This window comes from Protopterus annectens, chromosome 7.part0 (genome assembly GCF_019279795.1).
Source record: "Protopterus annectens isolate FY-2018-M chromosome 7.part0, PAN1.0, whole genome shotgun sequence".
Lineage (NCBI taxonomy): Eukaryota > Metazoa > Chordata > Ceratodontiformes > Protopteridae > Protopterus > Protopterus annectens.
This window is the reverse complement of record NC_056739.1, coordinates 451,923,901-451,947,950: the sequence shown is the minus strand read 5'-3', so window position 1 is coordinate 451,947,950 and position 24,050 is coordinate 451,923,901. Positions and strand designations below refer to the sequence as shown.

The 24,050-nt window shown below is 38.2% G+C and overlaps 1 protein-coding gene across 1 annotated transcript in view; it reads right to left on the bottom strand.

Moving 5' to 3' along the window:
• Window positions 1–367: 367 nt before the first annotated feature.
• NEURL4 (neuralized E3 ubiquitin protein ligase 4) overlaps window positions 368–24,050 on the bottom strand; it is a 1,403,612-nt gene continuing 1,379,929 nt past the window's right edge. The window contains exon 29 of the mRNA XM_044076219.1: window positions 368–15,311. Within this exon, the coding sequence (XP_043932154.1) occupies window positions 15,107–15,311 (205 nt within the window). The 3' untranslated portion in view covers window positions 368–15,106. The remainder of the gene's footprint in view (window positions 15,312–24,050) is intronic.

The following is a 24,050-nucleotide window of genomic DNA, read 5'->3' as shown; positions in this document are numbered from 1 at the left end:
TTTTAATACTATTGCTGTCTCAACCTTCTACTTCATCAAAATAAATGCTGCAGTTTCTTTCTTTCCATGCTTTATATTATATGGATACTGGCTTTGCCTTTTCCTTTTGCTGGTAGCGCTCTCTCTACATAAGAAGGGATATCAATGGCCCTTTTATTTTAAGTACTTGCATACAGCGATATGCCTTCTACACAAATTACAGCTGATAACATTTTAATCACACACACACACATGCATGCATGCATGCTCGCAGGTACCTACATTTTTTCTCTTAAGTTTCTGTACAACTTCAAATTTCACACTTTCCTAATTAAGCACTGCACCGTCTTGGAGGTCATCTGTATTTCACAAGAAAAAAAACTAGTCATTTTTTGAATGTGAAAGATTTTTTTTTTATTTCATTTATAAACGAAAAAATATATCACAATCTGTACACAAAATTTATTGAACTGAACTGAAACAAAAATAAACAAAAATAAAAAAATAAAGTAAAAATTAATAAAGCATCTCTGGGCAATAACAGCCATAATTCACATTAGAACTTTTTTTAAAACATAAAATAGTCATTAATAAATAAAAATAATAGTGACTGACTGACTAGAAATCTTCATCAGTAACTCAGAGCTTATATTTGGATGTTACTTCAGATCAGTGCACAGGAGTTAGCCTGAGAGCAGTGTGACACTAGGACAGAACCAGAAGATATTCTATACAATGTCATGTGGCAATCTAAGTAGGTTACCTAACTCTTCTTCACTACAAAAGAAGGTGAACACATGTACAACAGGCAAGGAATATGCCATAAAACCTTACCATTTTGGGTAATTTCTAAAATATTTTTTTTTCTTTCAGTGAAGCAGTATGAAAGTCAAATAAATTTTCCATTAATGTATAACTGCACCTTTGTGTAATCTTGTATTAACACAGACACAATCAAACTAGGAAATAAGTTATTTCAACATGAAAATAATTTTCCGCAGTATAAAATCAGATTTTGCACATGCATTTAAAACTTCACAGTGCTGTTATCATACCAATCTACTTAACCTAAAAGTGAAACTAACCTTCCCAAATAAACACCTTCTGCTTAAAGTTAATTTCCTTAAAAAGACACATCAATGCCTGTAAACATGGGGAGCACATTTCTCTTCCATTGTGTAAACCGATGTCTTATTTCAAAGCAATTTTACAAGTAGTTGCAAACTGAGCTAAACTCCAGGACCCCCATTTAGTACCTTTACTGATAGGCATCATTACTTGTGTCAGCAAAGATGAAACTGCAGTGAAGCTTGTGTGTCCTGCTCAGCATAACTGTGGAATAAAATTGTGATACACAAATTAAGAAAGCAAACTTGTCTAAGGAAGATACCACACATGCATTTCTTGACATACACGATCATCTTTTGCTTGAGGAATATTCATATTTGTTTAACCAATAGTATTTTATGAATATTTAACTCATGAGAACATATACTTAGGTTATAAAATGAAAATCAGATGTGATATTTGCAGCATAATCCTCAGCAGGGGTATATTTTCTTCTCAATTTTTGATTTCTCAGATGAGGGCAATTGCAACATAGTAAACTCATGCAGAAAAGGCTAACTCAAAGCTGACTTGCAGGAGCTGGTGTAAGCCAAAACTCTTTACTAAGCACCAACTACCTGAAATATGCTACTCTGTCATTACTGCCTTGACAATGGTTAGCCTGCTACCACATAAATAATATACTATGCAATGAAACTAGCAGAAATAAATATATGGTTTATTACTGCACATCAGTAAACAGGCAAAAGACAGACAAGGCCCTGTAATTGTCACAAGAAGATAACCTTATAGTCTGAGCCACCTAACAATAGCACAAACATAATGAAGCTGGAAAATATGAACTCTTAATGAGGATTATGGAATATGTATATGCCTTCAGACAAACATGCAAACAAGCAAATAACATTTTAACTTTACACCTGAGCATGTAAAATGGACACGATGAACAAACAGGTTTTATCAGTCCACTGGGCATATGAAAAGCAAGGCCATTTAACAGGGAATAAAACACAGGTGGACTGCCAGTTATAGCTCTCAACTGTCCCTGATTTTACCTCATACTTTCGCCCTATCACAAAATGCTTTTTTCTCTGGGAAATCACCAAATATTATAGTCAGTCAGTACCACAAGGCAAAGTTTCATGTGTCTTATTGTACAAAAAATGCATGGCAATGCAAAAGCTGTTGTTCTATTAAAGTTAAGTGAACTGGAGTACTGTTTAAAAACTGTCCCCGATCTTGGATGCCCCCATTATTTTTGGCTTTCTCCAGACGTTTTGAGCAAAGAAGTTGAGACGTATGCTGAAGTTAAAGAACTAAAATTGTCCCTGTTCCAGAAAAACAGTTTTATAACAGTAACTTCTGTTTATGTACTAGTGATTAACTTTAATTGTCAAATTAAGTAAGAAAATGTCTGCCAACTGTCAACATATGATCATGCTTACAACTACGAAGCTGTAGTGCTTATTTCTGTGAGTCAGACTTATACAGTGACGAACACTAAAAATAAAACTTTCAAATGGGATACAACTATGCTACTACACATCTCTACTGTCATACATTTTTTTTAAATTTTAGGCAGATTTGTTCCACTACTTATAAATTAATGTGATTCGTCTGAAAACTGAATAAACTTTATATATGTCAAATGACAATTTTAAGAAAGAAAATATGAAGGATGCAAGATGCTATTATAAAACTCTCAGTGAAGAAAAATTCCACACCTTATCAGGGCATATATCAGGCATTAACTTTAGTAGTACTATTCTAACAACTGTATATGAACACAAGACACAATTTGTAGCAAGTTTATGTCTTCAATATCAACTGCTTAAAGTGGAGCATCAACAGTGCAACAAAGTGGAGCAAGTATATAAAATAAGTACAACTTACCATTTTGGTGGCAGCTGTACTACATTTATTGTTATGGTAACAATACGGGGGGGGGGTGTTCCGGGGAGGTGTTGGAAGAGGATGTTCCACCCATTGGGGTTTCCTGGGGCAGTGACTCTCTACTCTGGGGTTGATGGAGGGATGATGAAGCAGTAGATGCTGGCCCTTTAGGGAGAAGAGTGTCTGGAGTCGAAGGTGGAGCAGACTCAGTGGAGAGCACACTCCTCATTACCTCGAAGGCATCGCTATCCTGGGCTGAGAGAGACTCCAGTCCCAAGGGACCGAGGAGGGTGGCTCTGAGGCTGATGTGGGAGCCAAACTCACCTGTGCCAAGGCGCCGAGTGGGAGAGTAGGCTCCAACTCAACCCCCCCCCTGAAGCTGACCAGGGAGTGTCAGCTCCTAGATCCTTTGATGGAAGAAATCATCGACTAGATTGGAGCAGATGTCGGAGCTGAGACATTGTGAGTGATTACTGGCTCCAATGATTCCAACAGAATGACTTCCTGACACTCTGGCTACAAACTCATCTGGATCGGAAGAGGAATAACTGGCGTCTGAGATACAGTGGTTGGCTCCATGTTCCGATGGGCTGAGTTCGAAAGAATTTGTACCAGGGTCGCTGTCTGCTGCAACCTCTTCACCACCTGCTCCATGTCATCGATAAACTTCTGGAGGAGGAATGGGATGACTTGTGGCTACCTGCCACTGACTGTAGCAACAAAGATTGCAGCACTGAGCGTACTGGCTCCAATGATGGTGACCGACTCCTTTTTTGGCTCCGCGACAGTACCGAGGATCCAGATGGAACAGAGGGAGGACCAGGTTTGTCAGAACCGATAAACTTTGGCTGCGAAGATACTGTTTCCTTGTGGCTGCTTGACGACTCAGACACCGGAGCCGAAGAAGCCGACTTTTTAGTCTTGTCAGGTTTAGAGGCCTGATTTCCTTCTTCAAAGGTTCCTTTTAACAAGCCCCTCAAAATGAGTTTTATTCTCTCCTGCAGGACTCTTGCACTAAATCCATGACAAATGGAGCAAAAATCCTGCAGGTGAACTGCTCCCAGACAGTACACACAACTTGTGTGCCCGTCTGTTAGAGACATTTTCTGGGTGCATAAATCGCACTTTTTAAACCCAGATTGTCTCGGATCCTTAGCAGGTTCTTTAGACACTTCCAGAAACTAAGAGTAACCACTACTACAAATGCAATAATTGCAACAACTACAATAAGAATTATTATTATTTTTTTTTTTTAAGGAAATAGACGAGGAGGAGGAGAAATCTCTAAGTTAAATGACTATCTCCTCCAGTGCAAAGTGACGCCTCTAACTTAAACGGAGACTCCTAAAGAAGGGTGAAAACCCCCCAAAAGAAAGGAACGGGCTAAGGGAAAAGAATCCTCTAACTTAAACAGATTCAAAGGAGAGAAGGGCCTTAAGAACAAACAGCCGCAGACACACCCAGGTAAGTAAATAACACACACACAAGCACACTACTTGGTCAGGGAAGGAATAGTGGTCTATAAGAAAATTATTTTTTTAAGAAAAATATAAGTAAGTAAGATAAAGATAATTACTAGCCTGAGCCAGCGAAGACAATCCTGATGCTTCAAGCGGCAATAGAGATCTGGGGAAGAGACGCTAGGCATCCTGGGATAGGTTGTAGCCTCGAGCCAGTAGAAGCTCTCCAGCTTTGGTATGCGGCCGAGTCGGAGCAGAGTTTCGGCTCCAAACCCAACCACCAAGAATGAAGGCGAGATGGGACAACATAACATTGATTCTTAGGTCACATATTGAACTTTTACAGGCCATTATCTGAACCTCTATTATTTATGAGAGTGCAAAGATGCTTAGCAACTGCAGTTTGACTGCCAACTTAGGAATTATTTTTGTAGGGGAAAGATCCAAGGTACAGCCCTATGATTCTCCCAAGGGGTCTACATTACAAGACCCTGTAGAGATGAGAAGGCCAAGCCCCAGTGAAATTAGCACCATAGCTACTAAGTAACTTGTAGCATCATACATTGACATTTTCAGTGATTTTTTTTAGATCAGCAGATAACAGAAGATGAAATGAAAACACTATTCCCAAACTATAGTCAGTGCAGATTCTTTTGCAAGTTAGCACTGAAGCCTGTGCTGGTGAAATGAAGCGAACAAGTCTTGAGTGGGTAATATACAATGAAGAAATAATCAAGAATTATACTAATTTCTTTTTACTAAAAGTTATATTATATTATAGTATATTATATTAAATTATATATTATATTCAATTTCTTGAGTTCCCACATACAGTCTGAAGGAATGACAGGACAGGTAACGCACAAAGCCAAAACCATCAAGAATTACATTTGTGTTTTGCTTTGTCACCTACAGTTTGAAGGAATGACTCTGCTGAGTGTATGCAGGACAGGTGTATGTTCAAAAAAGTAGAAGTAATTACAAGCCACAAGCTCCCAAATTTTCATGCAACAGACTGCTGTGTAGCAGTAGCAGTATGAGAATATCTTGATCCCTCTGTGGGCAAGGTACTCTTTTAAAGCTTTCAGAGTGCTCCTAATTCAAGAACAATACTGAGCCTAGCTTCCAGTTAATGCCTTTGAGTAATTAGATATCTGAAATGAACACTTCAATTCTACAGCAGACGCTCTCACTCTATGGGGGCTACTGAACTGGGAAGACTGAAAGGACTGCCTGTACCCAAGCTAAACCAACCAAAGACATTTTTGACTGGTCCTTGAGAAACAAATGACAAAATCAGTGGGCCTGACACAGGGGAGTCCAATAAATTCTCAGTATCCAATGAGGAAATCTTATGTGCAATTTGCTCAACAAACAGCAAGACATGGCTAATGCTTTAAGCCCTTGCATTTATAGTGGAAGGATTGAAGTGAATGTGTTCATTACCATATTTTTATGCAGTAGTCCGAATGTCTGCCAGTTTCTTGATATGGGTGTATTACAATTTCCTCTGAATCCAATACAGTACCTAAAAAAGTGGATATGCTGAAGGATTCATCTCAAACTTCTTCCCATTGTTCTGAAGTCATGGCAAACACAAAACACTACCTTATCCAGAAGTTCTAATGGCAAATTTGCCAGTTCCTAGTCAACCGAAATATAGGGCATACCTAACATGCCAAAGAAAGCAGTGTGGTGGTGGTTGTACACTTTACAGAAACTCTATGGCAGAAGACAGGAAAAGGTGAAAATGGGAAAGAAAATGCAGAATCACAATTAAGTGTAGCTGCACTGCAGGATCTTGATAATGCAGGCACATTTCTGCAAGAAAAATCTGCCAGCTCTTAGTCAACCTAAATATCTTTGCCTAACATCATAACAAAAACACTGTGTAGCTCTACACCTTCTGAAGACTATGTCAAAAGAGAGGAAACAAGAGTTAAATGTAGGAAATGAAAAATGCAGAATCACAATTATTTTCAATTACACTTCCTGATCTTCATATGCCAGTAAGTATTCCACATGCCTAGCGGCAAACCAATCTCCTTATTATAACAGTAGAAGCAGTGTATATAGGGTAAACCATATGAAACTTTATTTATACTGTGAAGTTGTTCAATCCAAGAACAAGAACAGGATAGATATCTCCACAATCTTTTAAGTAATAAGAAAAATGTGTAATAAAACCTTGTTACCACCTGTAAAAGGGAATGGCTGGATGTCATTTTCACGCCAAAGGATTCATATGTCTTCCTCCTGGCTACATTATTCTACAGTGAAAAGTACTTAGGTTACATATAAGTGGAATGGGGTCCCAATATGTACTACACACCTTGCCAGTTGTAGAATTTGCCAGTCAAATTTGACACTAAGAAGTGACCTTTTTGCAGAATCCTGTGGGGAACGACATTCTTCCAACAATTTCCTGCCAAGGTACATGCATCAAAAATAGGCTGGGAAGTTAGTCAGAAGTGCTCCAGGAGAAAAGCCTTGCATTTTCCTTGGCAGAAAAAAGTACAGCTGCGCGAGTTCACTCACTATAATAGTAGATGTTCTAACCAGCAGATCACTCCTGAAGTAATATTCATTATCAATGGAAATTTGTTGCAAGACATTCCTTTCTGGTCTTTCACTGCTTCTGAATGTCCCCAGAGTGGGCTGAACTTCTTCCCTTCTGAAAGATACTGGATGATAACCCAACACATGGCTAAAAGGCTGAACAGCATATGCCAATTTCCTGTGTGATACTCAGCCTAATACACCCTTGACATACCTGAGGAATTAACCTCCCTGATTTGGCTCACATAAAAAGTTAAAACCATAAAGGCATCCTGAAGACCCAGAAAGAGGAAATTGTAACTACAAATGTCTTCAGTTTAATAAAGAGATAAGCAGAGGAGAGATGAAAGGAAGGTTAATAATAAGAGCGAGACAGAGAAAGAGAGATCCAGGCACTGTTTGTCACAGAAAGGGAAGACAGCGGTCACCTTCAATTCTTCTTCTCTCCTCCACTATCAGGAAAAACAAAAGCAGAATGGCTACTCCCACAAGAAGGGTGGGAGGGAGATTGTACTGAAGAAACTGATCTTTCTATCTGAACATCTACCGTTATGGTGTCTGTAGTCACTGTTGCAATAGTAGTCATGGGAAAAGTACTACAGCAATGTCCTACTGTGTTTCCATAGCATGCCGCAAAGAACAGCACTAAAGAAGACAGACTTATTCTAACAGTGAAAGTACAGTGAATAATTTTGGAAAAAGTGAGGGTGGCTATTACAGCTGCTGCTCCAGTACAAAGAATACTCCCCCATCCCTCCAATGCTCCTCCATGATTTGTTGTAACAAAATGCAATGCACTTAGCCAACCATTTTCCCAGGTTTTACTTGGATGCAGGCTTACCCTGTTTGCAAATCAAGAAGGACTCAAAAAGGTTAATGTTTGCAAATCAAGAAGGATTCAAAAAGGTTAATCAGACTGTCTGAACAAATACATTTTATGTCTCAATTGCCTAAACACATTCATCAGGTGCAATATCCTTTGCCTCTGTTCAGGAGTTTGGGCTAGAGCAGAGTACTTCTATAGATAAACATCTTATCAACAAGTCTGTGTGCAGTGGAGAGCCTACGTGACTGACTATAACTTACCCTTCTCCTCTTCTTCCTCTAAGTACTTAAAATCTTGAGAGGCAAACAACATATTATTCCCAAAAGGAGGAGGCATTTAATAAATGCACCTTAACATCTTCAATTCAAAGATAAATTCTAAGCTATGCATACCAACAAGTAGCTGCTCCTGTGCTGTTATCATCAGCATTACACCCACGCTTAACAGTAAACTTCCCCACCTTACAAGCACTCTGGTTTTATCTATATATATTCGGTCAATGTCTCATACAGGATTTTATTTGCCATATCCTGCCACTTATTATAGGACATCCTCCCTAGTACTTAAATCAGGTGCATGGCAATTAATTTGTTTTATGATCAATGAAGAGACTCTATGCATACTTTTCTGGATTTATATGATATTATAGAGTTTTGGAAACTCAAAATTAATATGGTCAAAACCATATGTTTGAGTTTCCAAAAACTCGAATGTAAAAAATGTTTTTGCAAGGGGCAAGCCTCCCTCCACCCACATAGAGGCCCCTGCAAATTATACATACCAACTCGGATAATGCACTTCAGTGAGTGTAAAAGGGTAAATGGCTGGGGTAGGAACTGGTAATTAGGTAACAAGAAATTGACCCTGTGAAACCTCTCAAATGGGGATGGGTGACTTTTTGGGGGAAAAGCACTCATATGGTACAGCAAAAGTCTGCCCAGGATGAAAGCAAGTCATGGGCACCTGGAAACCAGCATATGGTCTGGATGCTTTAGTCAGTCCTAAAGGGGCCATTAAGAAATAAGGAACACAACCCCAGCATCCACCTTAAGAAGAGCCAAGAAAGACAGGGATGAAGCTGTAGAGAACCACAGACTCAGGGCCAGACAAGTGTGTGCCTCAGGATGGACACCATCAGGTCGCAGCAGAACTGGGGGGATTTCAATGTCATTTTACTTTTTGGCTGTTTCTATAATCACTTTTTCAACTTTAGCATTACTTTTTCAGCAAAGGAGAATTGTGTGTTGTCATTTGTTAAAGGCTCTGCTATATTAAGGGTGGATACCCTTTGTGAACTGCTCAAGAAAGACCAAGAGATTATAGGCCCACTGAAGAAGGATATTTTAGAAGTCATATTATTCTTGAATAGATGATTTGGTGGCCCTCCTGCAAGTAAAATGGGCAGAATTTTTCTTCAGGTAGCATACACTAGCGATGTTTCCTGAGGATATCATGGACCTGTTAAGAAAGTGTTAACATTAGCAATATTAACCACAACAGAAATTAACACTGCAATAATAAGACAATAAAAATTATAAAAAAGAGTTCCCACACGTAGAAGGAACTGATGAACATATGTAATAATGACCAATCACTTCCTTGGACCAAAAAACAAAGGATGTGAAGAAGGTACAGGCTGCTCTCCTTTTCACCTTCACAAAGGACTGTTATCCTGGCAAAGGCAGGAGTTCAACTCTACTAGGTTCTATTATGAACTGGTAAGATATGTTTGGATGAAGCTACAGCTGGACACACCTAACCAGTCAAGATTTGTCTGGATGAAGAAAAAAATAACTATATCAAGCTCACACTCTTCAAGCATGCATTTCCCCTTTGTCCTATGCAGCATTCCCGTGCTGAGGGTAAAGGGTGTGCATGCGCAGCCATAATTCTCAGTTAGTGACCCTCAAAATAGGAGGTTACATCTGCAAGAAAATGCAAGGGTATAAAATTATAAATGCATACTCTACTTACAGGAAGTCTTCCTGACATGAATTACTATCTAAAAGGTCCCAAACTAGGTAAACGGGGTAGAAGGAGGAAGAATGCAGTACCTGAAAGACAAGCTGGTATGATTTCTTACACAGCTATGCTATATGTGTAGCAGTGTTCAGCACCCTTGGTAGAATGAACCCTTCAGCACACAGAATAAAGCATTAGGATATACAAAATGTAGTTGGCAATGCATTCTGACATGGTCAAGTTTGAAAATTTCTCCTCTAGGAACAAAAGATACTAAATGTTCACAATCTTCCCATATTCATAAATCTTACAAAGCAAAAACACAACTTGTGCTGCCAAGGTCAGGAAACTGAGTTTACACCAGCTTGTATTTTCAGAAATGAGTAAGAAGACTGACACATGAATGGAAAGCACGAGCAAGAACTTGAGTACCACATTAGAAGAAAGGTGAGGGTTCCTCCTTGGTGAGATTTCCCTGAAAGTCTGGACCTTTTAAAAAATAACAGAAACCATATCACACAAGAGATCATGGAGTTCTGAAATCCACCATAAAGACTGTTTTCTTGGAATATACTTCAGGTCTATCAAATTATCTACCTCAGACTGTGCACATAATAGCATGGTAATCATGAATTTTAGGTCCCAATACAGAAAACAGATTCTTCAATGGGGTTACAAATGTAAGATCACATTCTGAAAATGTTTTATCAGATTATGATAGAGCAGTCTTGCCCTCTAACTAGCACATGCTAAACTGAAGTGGCCAAAACATTTATCTTGAGTGTAGAATAACTGTGCCCTAAATTACAAGAATGCCTAAGACAAGTCAGGCAGACATAGAAAAATACAGAATATCAGCTTGAGGAGGAAGGGACAGTTTTCTGCCTGCATAGAAACCCAATTTCACTTGGTCTGTAAGCATTCGAACTGGAAGGTCTTCCAGTGGACTCAAGGACTTCTAAGAACTCTCTGAGTAGCTACTGATGCTGAACCACTGTTGTACCAATCACTCTTCTTCTTCCGAGGAGGAGGCAGCTGTAATTCTTGGATCCTGGACTGTAATATTCTCTAAGTGCTAAAATTGAAAAAGCATGAATTAAGCTCTTCTTGACTACAAGTTAATATTAATAAACTCTGAAGATTCTGTGCAAAACTCTGTCAGCATGTGAGGATGAATGGGGAATGTATAAAGACTTTCCTACTACACACATTCCACTGAGAATGCATCTATGGCCTACTCCCCTCATGCACTATTAGAAGAACTTGAGTGGGACTGCACCCTTCCAAAAGATGATCCTAAGAACTGCTGCAATTCAAAGGTCTGAATGGAGAACAGGCAAAAATAGCAATCATGAAATTCATGTCCCAAGGATAAGAAATATTCTTTAAAGAGTGAAAACTGATACGGGATCCCTTTGAGGAACTGCCTTATCAGTCAAAAGGGGAACTACAGTCCTACCCTGCTTACAGTCACGTGGGGCAGGAATGCCTGAGACATGCAATTTCACCATACCTTAATTCAGACCCAGTCATAAAAGTGCCTGAGAGAGGTCACAGCAACCTGCAGACTAACACAATGAGGTAGCACAGGATACCCTCCCAACTCACTTGGAAAACATCTTCCACCTGGCAGAACACACCCGATGACTTGGAAGGCTGCTGGGAATTAACTTCAAAATAGTCACTTAAAATTAGGCAGAGTGCGCATGTGTGTGTGTGTGTGTGTGTGTGTGTGTGTAAATATGCTATTTTTTGCAACTGAAGAATCTTCATTCTTTGTGGTATCTGATGTGCAAGTGAACTATTGCATAACTAAAATGCCATTCCTCTCATCAAAATAAAAGCTTCACTGTTCCTAATCAGCAACTCATCAAACTACAAAACAGACCCAAGTTTTCAGTAGATTGGGTGTGACAGGACTACCATACCCTTAAGGAAGTACGATGACTTGTACAGCGTTTGCAGCACAGGCACAAGCACACCAAGATTCACTTTCATTTCTTCCCACAAAGTCAAAGATGCTGCACCAATAATGTCAGCAACTGAGTGCATAAATAAATTAAAGCACAACAAGTGCAGGGGAAACTGAGCTCCATGACATGCAACAGTCTCGGGATATGCCAAGTAGCTGTTGGGCACTGAGGAGTCCTTAAATTTGTTTTCTTTTTCCAGACCTGGCTCAGCAAATCCCTTTTTCTGGGGCTAAACTGGGCCTATTGTGGAACCTTATAACTGACAAGTATCACAGAGGAAACAAATGCACCAGAGGAGGATTACTTATTAATGAAATGTAATTACAAGATCTGTTGAAGCCTACCAACATCTGACAACTGTCAAAGGTGACGGGTGATGGGACACAACCAAGTTTAGTAAGCTGCCCAAGAACACAGAATGCAAAAGGCCTCCAGTTACACGGTGCCAGCAGATGGAATTCATGCAACCAACTTTGGCAAAATAACTCAATGACATATTCTTTCCCAATGCCTTTTTGCAGTTATTAGAAGGATTCTTCTGGCTGCATCGTATGCCCTACCACCAACATAACTATTACAAATGTCTCAGTGTAATCTCTGCAGTAATCACATCGCTCCAAAAATGTCAGCTGTTTCCATACTTCACACTCTGCATTTTATTTTACCTAGTAACACAGGTTGCAGTAGCATTTTCCAACACAGCAGTCTACTGAAGAACATGTGAATCACATGCCCGTATGGGCTCAGACCATTAATGTGCAAACCCACTGACTAGAGAAGTCTGAAGAACGTCCTGTGTTTTTCTTAAAACAGACACTCCAGGTATAAGCAAGTCAGTCAAGAACACTCTCCAGTTAGCAATGTATTAACATCCTGAAAGCTTTAGAATACTTCTGACTCGTGTACTGTGAGATGGTTAACTTGAAGCATAGACTATGCACACACTGCCGACAACAGGGTAATTAACTTTAACACAGTCATGATAGCATGATGATAAGGATCCTGGGACAACATACATGTTGGATGAGGTAATGTTCTGACTGCTTCTAGGCTAAACAATTCAAATAATGTTAAAGAGTTGTAACAAATGTATAAAAAATGCTGGAATAGATTGCTAGGGTTGTTAATTACTGGGATATGGAGGTTACAGTTCTGTATAGTGACTAGTAAAACCATCTTTGAGCAGGTCCCACCTGGAGTACAGCTAGAATTCCCCACTGGAATTGTTGTGCTGGTCAACCCCATCATTACAAAGTTCTCCTTGTACTGGTCAACCCCATCTATGTTTTATTCAAAGGATGCTTGGTTAAAACTACTTGACCAACTTGAGATGGTGGTGAAACGCAGGACTTTACTCTGAGTTTGTCATAATAAAATAGGAGAAAAAGGGTTAAAGGCATGCACTCCCCCAAACGCACAAAAAGTTCCTTATTTTGTTAAGTACTATGTTCACTAAAATGCCATTTGGTAAAACGGTTTTGAAAGTCTTTGGCAAACTGGGAGCTGATAAGTTCACCCACATCAAATTCATCAGACAGGGAGGACATACACAATTCAATAAATGGATAGAAAATGGCATTAAAAAACTTGGATGGTTAAGTATGATAGATGCAGGGATTAAGGGCTGCACATGGCTCTAGATGCAGTCTATAATTGCATTATATAGTCTTTTTTGGTAACACTATCTCTGCAGCTTATACAGTTGCTTGAAACATATTTGGTCAATCAAAATTGCTTGATGACATATTTTTGAATGATCAGATAATGAAACGTATTTCTCTGAAGCTCAGAGTTCATTTTTTCATGCAAGTTATGGAAACGGGTGCTGCTTTACAGTTAACTAAAAACTGCTGAAGTATATATATATCTGCCACCATGTGGGGGACTTCACCCCCTGGTTTATTATTCTCACTCCTAGTGAAAAGCACACCATTTCAGAGAAAAGGCAAAATGTACACTTGAATTTTGCCCCCCCACCGAGTTACAATGATATATACAGAATGAAGTTTATGGGCAAAGGAGAACATCACAATTTCCCCTATATAAAAGCAAAATACATGTTTTTCTATAGTTTGCTCACTCTTTCGGATAGCATTATAGAACTACATCAGCGTTTTCATCAACTTACAGTGGTAGTATTTCTAAGTATTTTCCTTTAGCTAAAAGAGTGCCCTGATTTAAATAACAGAAGGATGTTTGCATGTACACCTGTGTTTCAAGCAACTGTGATGCCAACTGCTACAGTATATAATTTTTTGTTACATAAATGTGTGTATGTACGTATATTAATAAGTGTAGAAAACAAATATCTGAGTGTAAGAACCAAGTACACATTCACCTTTCTGTACACCCTCCATCTAATTAATACTCTTCAAAATGTAAACATGTAAGTAACTTTAATGACCTAACCACAAAATGGCAAGGATGGGAAAAGCTACCATTCCAAAAAGATTAGACTCCTAATTCAGAGAAAGTGCGAATCTAATCCATCTTAAACATTTACTGTTCAACAGGCTAACATGCTACTTGAACTGTCAAAGTGGAAAAAAATGCCTACAGTGAGATGCTGTACTGCACTGAAATCAAAACTTCAGCTGTTTTAAAGGCTCTCCTGAAGAATAGTAAAGTGATATTCACATTAAACAGAAAAAAAAAAGAAAAGACGAGAAGTCAACTTCTGTTTAGCCATCTTAATTATTCAACATCTTGCTGGTTAGCTGTTTCAACTGTAGTGATGCAGGATGTGCCCACAGCTGTAAAAATAGGAAATGTCCCATCCACTGTACTCCTGCTACCATGCAGCACTGATAATCTACTCTCTCATGCACTTACAAGTTCAAAAAATTACGTTTTCTTTTCCAGTCTTTGATAAGTATTGTCAGTGGTCATCTTCAAGGCTCAAAATCTGGTACAGCTTGACGTAAGAAATAAAAAGTTGCATGGAATGGCCTTGTTAAAATAAGGCTGCACTGTAAACTACTTATCTGCGTAAACTTTCAAATTCACACTGCCTTTTCTCCATAACCTGCATGACAGCAGTGCAAGAGAGGTTATCAACAGTCCAAGGTCCATAAAATGCCCCCCCTCAAAATGTTTAGTGCTGATAAAAATACTAAAGCTTCCAGATTTCCTGCCTCAGATGTATATACCAGAGACAGCAATTTGTTCTTCTGTAAGTGTGCTTTGCTCCTTATGGGGAGGGGGTGTGCAGACAGGATCTCCTATTTTCATGCTTCTTTCAGTATAAACTTTCCCCTTCCCCAATGACTGTAACCAGTCTTCAATACAGTTTCCTATGGTTTTCATGGTCCCCTCCCCAGTGGCTTCACAGCCAACCTTTTATAGGTGGGAATTATTTGGATCTGCACGTCCTTGCCACCTCCTCTTCACTCTACTCGGACAAGCAATCCATAAAGTACAGTTGCTCCCTTTTCTTTAGTTATCCACTCAATTTCACTGCTGCTAAAACGGGGGTCCATGGACTCACTCGCACAGACAGATTGCATTACAACCTTGTAGGATCCTGGCCGAATGCAGACTTGCAGTGCAACCTGAGCATAGTGGTGCCGCTGGAATTTTGGATCTTTGAATCTGCAAAATAGATAAACAGTAAGCGTTAACATGCAAGTGAAAAAATCATTAAGTGAAAGTAAACTGGTGTAATAAAATCTTAATTTCAGAGAGGCATGATAGAATGTAACTAAACATAAAATATATGGTTGGCATGCCAGCATAAAAGTTGTTAGCTGCTTACTTTAGATCTTCAGTAACAATTCAGTATAAAAGTCTTTACTGTTCGTGCAACATTTCTATCATGAAAGGCGTACTATGCCTAGCTCATATTCCCTCAGTTCTTTCCTATGACATAGTCCAATGAATACGTTTAACAAGTCCAAAAAAGAATAACAAACACCCATCAGCATGCAATCCTCCATGGGGTACAGAATGTGTGGTGCAGTGCTGCTAATAACTGCAACTGAAAATATGACAGTCTTGTCTTCTCCGTGGCAGCCTTAGCCAGGATGCTGTTACTTATTAAATAAGTTCCGAGCAGTTGTGCATGAAAGATAAATTATACCACCAGGTCCTGAAGGATTACTCAATCAATATCAGCTATAACTGTGGACTAAATGCCTACTCTATAATGCATGAAAAAGGCATGCAATTTCAACCTGCTAGCAAAAGCACACATTTTCTGTATTGATATTCCTGACACAAGAAGCTAAGGATGTTAACCCCCAGGACAGTCGGACCTGAATGGTATGTAAGAAATGTTAATTCCTATAAAATTAATTCTGTAGCAATCAAAAGAATAAACCCTACTTGACTGTGAGCTTGCTAGCCCTCACCTTGGCGATGACACAGCTGACTTGTGCTGCAAGACTTCTCTTAACAGCCAAGGTGCTCAATAGCACTTCATTAATACTGGCTTAGTCCATTAGAAAGAATGGCATATAAATGTCCATGCTTATAGTAAATTTCAAAACAACTTTATAAAAAAAATAAAATAAACAACAGATTCTTACTGTATCAGTCAATCTAAAAGAGGTCCCTCCTTGGGTAGGTCAACGATTATAATTCCTTCGACTATAACATAGCATTTTTTCCTTGAAAGTTCAGATGCATAGGTATGAGTATATCATATCACACACTCCAAAACAGCAGGATGTCTAGCCCCAGAGTGTACTAGTCTATCTTCAGTGACTTCCCATAAAACTATCTAAATGGGATTTGAAATCAGGAACTTGGCCTTATTGGCAGTCACCCTTGTGGCCATTGCTCTTTTTGCAAATATGTATTTACTACCAAGGAATTCACAAGCAAGAACACAGGCAAGGTATATAATATTAATTATTTTGCAAATTGCTGCACAGATTGGGTGATTTATTTGGCCACATGTACATGCAGGGCATTTTACATTGGACAAACATCCAGACAATTTAGAATTCGTATTTCCGAACATTTGGGTGACATAAGGAATGCCAGGTCCACCAATGCATTGTATAAACATTCTTTGATGCACAAAACGGCCCAGTTTTCTTTTATTATTATTGATAAGATTTCTGGCAATAGAAACTTTAAAACTGGATGGCACAAATTGCTAAACCAAAAAGAAATGAAATGGATTGTAAAACTAGGTGGTTTATTTCCACCTGGTCTTAATGATAAATTATGAAGGGTTACTGCTTCTAATAATTGTAATCTACTTATATGTTATAACACCATTTTTGTTCTATTTGTTATAATGAACTACAGGATTGTTGTCAGATTACAAATTTATTGATGCATAATTTCAATTTTGATATACATTTTAGTATTAACATTCTTATTATACTTTCTATATACTTTTATTCATACATTGTATTATGTTTTGGTAATATTTTCATAAATACAGGAAATTATGTCATACTGCCTAGTTCAAAATACTAATAAATATGGCCTATGGTTGTGTAATCATTAAACCACTGAAGTAAGCTGATTGATGAAACCGGTCTGGTTTAATAAAAGACTTTAAGCTACTACTGCTCGGGGTGCTGGATTTCTTTTCTCTTATGACTTTGGGTAACTAGTTCCACAATTTTGTCACCGACAATGAGAAAATGAATTAATATTTAGGGACTCAGCCCTTTCAAAATGCAACTTCAGATTACTGTTGTGCGCATTAATTCCACGATTTCTTAGTGTCACATTTAGATTAGCAGCCAGGATACAGTCATTGATACAATCAAATGCTTTAATTAGGTCTCCTTAAGAGACAAAGTACAGCCAAAAGCATTTCTAATCTTCAGTTGTAGGACAGTTTTTTTAAGAAGTAAGATCTTGAGTGAAAATTTATTTTCCTCTGGTTTCCTGAGAACGGACAAAAAGATCCACATTCACTGCATAGCCTAATCAATGCATTGAATGGATCAACACATAAAGAGGGACTGATGAAAATGCACTGAAAAATTCACTGAAACACTAGTGCTATTTATACTGCTAGTAGAACTCCAACCCTTGCTATCCACTTGGTTTGGGACATCAAATTTAATTCCTTTGGAGTTTAACATAATTAAAGACATCTTTACATTAACAGTAAAAATTAACAGCAACAGTCTTTTTCCAATGAGACTTCTTCACAAATACAACCCTATTAAGAGCTTTAAAAACCTTATTTAGTCACATTTTAATACCAGAGAGTGTGTTGGTTTTATACAGCTTCCATAATCATCATCTTTTTTTAAAGCAATATTCTTAATTTTTGCCATAAGGGCTTGTTCTTCAAGGACTGTTTATAGTTATTGCTGAAACATATTGCTCAATCGGGTCTATATCAAATAAACAAACACTTGAAATGTCGATTGTCATATAGTCAAGACCATATGATCGACATTTCAAGTGTTCGAAGGTTGACAAACGGCACTGTACGGTGCAGAATGGGAGAATTTCCCTTTTCTGCACTGAAGTGCAGTCTCGGAGTTGGTATATTTAAGTAGGGGGTGTGTGGGGGGTGCAGGCGGGCTTGCCCCCCTGCTCGCACTGTTAAGGTATGTTTTTTTTCTTTATATATATTCGAACTTTCAAATATCGACCATATGGTCTCGAACATATGGTATTCGACATTTTGGCAGTTCGAATATATAACACAGACCCACTCAATCGATGGATGTACAGACTGATATCATTTAGACAAGGGTCTACTACAAATGCTCAAGTCCCAAGTGCTCAACGACCACTGCCTCAAAGTCAGGGTCTTAAGCATCTTGTTTAGAAAATAGGGAAGCCAGGGTCTCAAGCATCTTGTATAGAAAACAGGCACGAGGGATGGAATTTACTGAAGAAAACTGGCGAAGTAACCAAAGTATTGAGAGCAAATAACCAGAAAGGGGAAAGTAATAGAGAGGAATGAGTCCGAGAAGTTGTTTAGACTGCAGATTACAGACAATCTTCCCTACCACTGATTAGTACATTATAGGCATATATATATATATATATATATATATATATATATATATATATATATATATATATATATATATATATATATGCAGTATTTACACACTTTTGTGACGTTTAGTATAAATGTTGGGTCTGTTTAAGTGTTTGTTTAGTAAAAGCATGTGATGGCAGGAATTGACTGATTGTTTATTTAATTAGATAATTTTCCCGCTTCATTGTGCTATACAAAGGTTGTAGTTTTCCATGTTTAATTGTCTGATGAAGCGTAGGTTCCACTACGCGAAAGCGCTTACTTCTGTTGGATACAATAAACCGTTTGGATTTTGGTTTTATTTCGTTGTCTACAGTTGTCTTGGATTCATTCGTGGCTAGTTTCTCCTTTTAACTTCTGCAGTATAGGCAAAAAGAAAGGGATATGGAAGACATAAGTGAAAGACCTGCTCTAGTAGACTTCTAAGTTGAATCTGAAATAGAAGCTGCTGTTAAAAAAAGGGGATAACTAGTATGGCATATAAAATATTGCATGATAACTGTAAGAATCAATCAAAATTTAGAAAGAATGGGAAGAGAGAAAGGAAAAGCAATTTACAAAGTGAACAATAAGAGGACATGTGTATGGCTCCCAAGTAAACAACAAACTCCAAAAGATTTAGAATTTTTGCTTGTAAGTGTTTGCGTAAGTATTTTTATACCTCAAGCAGATTTCAGAAAATTTTTTCTCAGGTAGACAGCAAATGTTAGATGTGGGATGGGGAAGAAAGATGTAACTAAGAACATGCTTTTTGGGAGTGTAATGATTTGGCAGATTTTAAAAATTTCCCTTACAGTACCCTGTCAGAAATATTAGGGAAGCAAATGGCTGCATCTAAGGAAATTATTTTGAGATGGGACACAGGATCTGAACTGTCTAGACATAGTAAGGCCTTCTAAAATGTAACTCTATTGACTGACAAAAAAGCAATTACTAGAAAATGGAAACAAAAATCAAAGCCAACTGTATCTGAAGTACTGAATATTGCAAAAGAGATAAAAGAACTGCAAGTGGGATCTTTAAAATATGGAAGGAGCAAATTATATAAAAATAAATGTGTTCAGGAGGAGTGAGGTGTAAGGGAAGGCAGGAAATGAGCAATGAATGTAATGGTGGGCTGAATGACACTTTTTTTTTAATTTACTACTTGCTCACTGGTTAAGTGGGCTGGTCTATTCACCATTTTCAGCTTAGACCAGAGCTCAAAGGTCAAAAAATACACCACAGTCTTTCAATCAACAATATTATAGACCACTCTACTATCTATTCAAGACTTGCACCAGTCTTGTCTCAAGAAAGCCAGGAAAATAGTCATAGACTGCACTCAACCTATATATGGACTGTTCCTGCACTTAACATCTGGGAGGTGTTATCATAGCATACGCTGCAAAACTGACAGATTTAGCAGAAGCTTCTATCCCCTGGCAATTAGGCTACTGAACTCCAATAGCAACTTACATCTCGCTTGACATCAGGGACAGGAGGTAATATGATGAATGAGAAGCATATTTGCATGCAATAACCTTAAAAGGTCTTAAATACACTGTGCAATTAATCTAACAGTATAATCTTATTTCTATGCCGTATCCGCTGATGCTAAAACAGCATCCTATGCAATAAGTAACAGCTGTGAAATTTCTGTGGAATAACTATTGTGTTTCCTTAAAGTACCGCCAGCAGAATCCTGTGCAATAAGTAGTAGCTTTGGAATTCTAGACAATAAATACCGTGTCTCTTTAGTTTAGTAAAGGTCTGTTGATATGTAAAACTGAGTAAGAATGTCTAAATGTAGTAATGTGAATTGTTGTATATGTAAGATGTTTGCACATTAAGCCTGCCAGTTGCACTTGTTGTGGAATCTGAATGACAATAAAGTTTACTTTGAAAATGAGTACATAGCAAAGTTCAGAACGTAATGGTAAGATTGAAAGCAGATAGGCTAAGAGTAAAAGATCCAGTCAGAGTGCATTAAAACGTTATATATATTACACACACACACACATACACACACACACACACAAAATGCAAGCTAAGATAGGCATAAAAGGCAGCACAATCATACATAAACTCCTATATGCATGAGAAATATAAGTGTAGAAGCGACGACACATTAAGAGCTTGAGAAAAATTTCTTAAATGTGTTCTAGTATTCATTATCCAACTATTGTCATGGTGAAAGTGTTAGATTTAGTAAAGAGATGTTCTTTAAGTACATCTTTGAAGCTTTTAATGATGTCTGTATTTTTTGATGTCTGTAGTCAAGTGGTTTCAGGTAGCAGGTCCCAGTCTATAGACAGCTTTCTCACCTTCAGCAGTGTTAAATGAAGGCTGTAACTAGAGAAAGATAACGGTCCTGTGTACTTTTGAGTACATAAGGGTTGTCTTGTAAAAGTTTCATTCTTAAAGGGGGACAGTAACCATGTTTTAACACTTTGCAAATAAGCAGCCTTAAGAAGCACTGAAAGCTATTTGGATTTTTTTTAGCAAAGTGCAATGGTGCATTTGGAAGTCTGCCAACACAAATGAAACTGCAAATTTTATTCTTAGCACTCTGCATTCTGTGAGTATTATTGGCTGAATGCATAACAAGAAAGGGAAGGCCATATTCAAGTTTGGATACTTAAATAATTTTTAGTAACGGCCATGCAAGCAGCTGGTGAAAGGAGGTGACTGATCTTGTAACACAGTTTTAATTGAGCAAGGACTTTACTAGTTTTAAAAAAACTGTAAGTAAAGGAAAGGGTGGGGTTGAGTGTTAAGCTTAAGTACCTCTTTTCAGTGACGTCAGGTATTATGCTCCCATCAAGTGCTGTTAAAAGAATAGGAGGAACATTGGGTATTGTTTGGTTGTGGCAAAGGGCATGACACTGGTTTTCTTGAGGTTAATTAATAGTTTGTTAGTAGTGGACCAGGTACATAAATGAATGAAATTGCCCTGTAGCTTGGTTTGCAGGTCAGAGTGGTTAGTACTGGATGGCTGCAGCAGCAGCATATTTTCTACATATACTATTAATTTAAGATTTAGTAATTCTGTGGGGAGATCATTAATAGAGAGAGAGAAGGACCTAGCACAGACTCTTCTGGTACATCTGTACTAGGTTTACAAGCAGTAGAGGATGACACATTGTTATGGACTTGTAAAGTTCTGCCTTTTAGATAGCTGTGAAACCAGCAAATAGTGTTATTTCCAAAGCGGAGTCCATTGGGTTTGTTGAGAAGGGCATGGCTGAAGGTTTCAAAAGCTCTTTCATGTTAACAAAGAGACCTGTAGTAATATGTTCCTCATTTAGGTTGCAATAAATGATATCGGTGGCCATTACCAGAGTAGAAAAGGTACTGAAGGCAGAGCAAAAGCCATGGTGTGCGTCACATAGTAGGCCATAGCTGTTAATGTACTTAAGTAGTTGCTTGTACAAAAGTTTTTCAAATATTTTGGTAACAGGGAATAAGGTAGAAATAGAACTATAATCCTCCAGCCAATTAGGAGATGTGACTCTAGGTAGAGGGATTATAAATGTATGCTTGAATGCTGGTCGAACAGTGCCTAAGGGGGGAGAGAGGTTAAAGATACGAGTATGGGGTTTAATAATTTATTCGGCTGCAAGCTTTAGGAAGGTGGGATGAAAGTTGTTGAATTTAGATCCTGACTTTTTGAGTTTGAGAAATAGGGACTTGATCTGCTTTATTGAAATTTCAGAGATGTGAAAAGTTGCAGCAAAAGAGGTTAGAGGGTATAGTTCAGTTATGAAAGTTCTTGTTCTTCTTTGGTGTGGGAGTAAATTGTTAAAAATGCTTTAGTTCTGTTATGTTGTACATGTTTTAAAGAAATAAACTATATATGTCATATATAATGTATGTAAATTAAAAAAGTTAATAATTTTTATTTTCGATTAATGTGTGTGTGCTTATGTCTTAGTGATAATTTCATAAAGGTGCTTAAAAAAAACTTTGCCCTTAACTGAAAATTACAGCTAACATAAAATGGTATACCTCCATCAATCTAAGATTTCCTAAACTTATGATGCCCGATATAACACTGAAGGGCAAGAGGTGAAGAACAGTCTGATCACTGAACAGTCTGATCATCAGTGCTGAGTCTCACTTCTGACTGCCACAACATCAAGATGGGTAGAACCCCAGCTAAAACCTGCACACTGATCATAAAAGAAATGTACCCAATTCAATAACATGTCTGAGATAGGTCACAGCCACCTGTGAAATGATAGAAAGTGGCAGTATGTGTACATTGCTTTGTTCAGATGGAGAATATCTACTTGGAAGACTTCATCTGTCAGTTGGACGGCTTTCTGGCATCTTTACTCCTTGCCAGCAGGTCTGACAAGACTATAGTGGCTTTATCAACAGCCAAGTTCCGAAGTACAGCCAACTATCACTCTATGGGCAACACTTTAAAAGCATTAATGCTTTAAGCATGGAACACAAGAACTTTTACACAAAGTCAGTTAGGACTGAAATCTGAACCACGAGTGCCATAAAAAAGTATCATGTTCATAGGCTAGACATACTTCTGTAATGGATTGTGTGTGTGCAAACATATAGACCATGCATTTCTATGCACAGGAGCTTAAAAACTCTGAACTAGAATGGAAAGCAAGAGGAATCTAATCGCAGACCTACTGAGGACTGTGCCTAATGATATATCAAAAGGAACAGCCTATGTGGACTCCAAAACTAATGTACCTCAAAGTGTCCCTCATATGCAAGGGCAGCATCCACGTACCCTGCTGCAGCAAAGGAATGATCTCCCTGAATTCTCTCCATCTGGAATCTTATTGAGCTTGTTAAAACTGCAAATATCTAGAAAAGGATAGGAAGACCAGGGTATAGACTTCCAAGATGGCTGCACACAGATCAACAGCATAACTTCAGCTCTCCCAGTGTGAAAAAAGAAACCGAAAAAGGAGGGCTATTCAATTTTTTTAAATTTAGTTACTGGTTAGTAAATACACTGCCTGGATGCCAAGAAAGAAGAAATTTGGAAAACTTGAAAGAAAATCAACCACAAAAGGTGCACAGAAAACACCATCTGGGAAGGATTCTACAGCTGTTTTGCAAAAAGCAGTTTAAGCTTCAGCTTTGGTTCAAGAGACAGCTTCCAGTAATTTGGAAGGAAATAAATCAAATATACTCAGAGAAGATTAAAACAAATGGAACACTGAAGGGATATATCAATTCAAACAACAAAAGGCTGGGAAAAATAGAAAAGGCGTTAACTAGCCATTCAGATGAACTGTTAAAAAGTACAGTTTTGTACCTACCATAAATGTAGATGTTCGAGTGTTCACACTGCTGCAGTCATCACACTTGGGTTATCCTGCTGTCAGGCGGTCCCCGCAGTC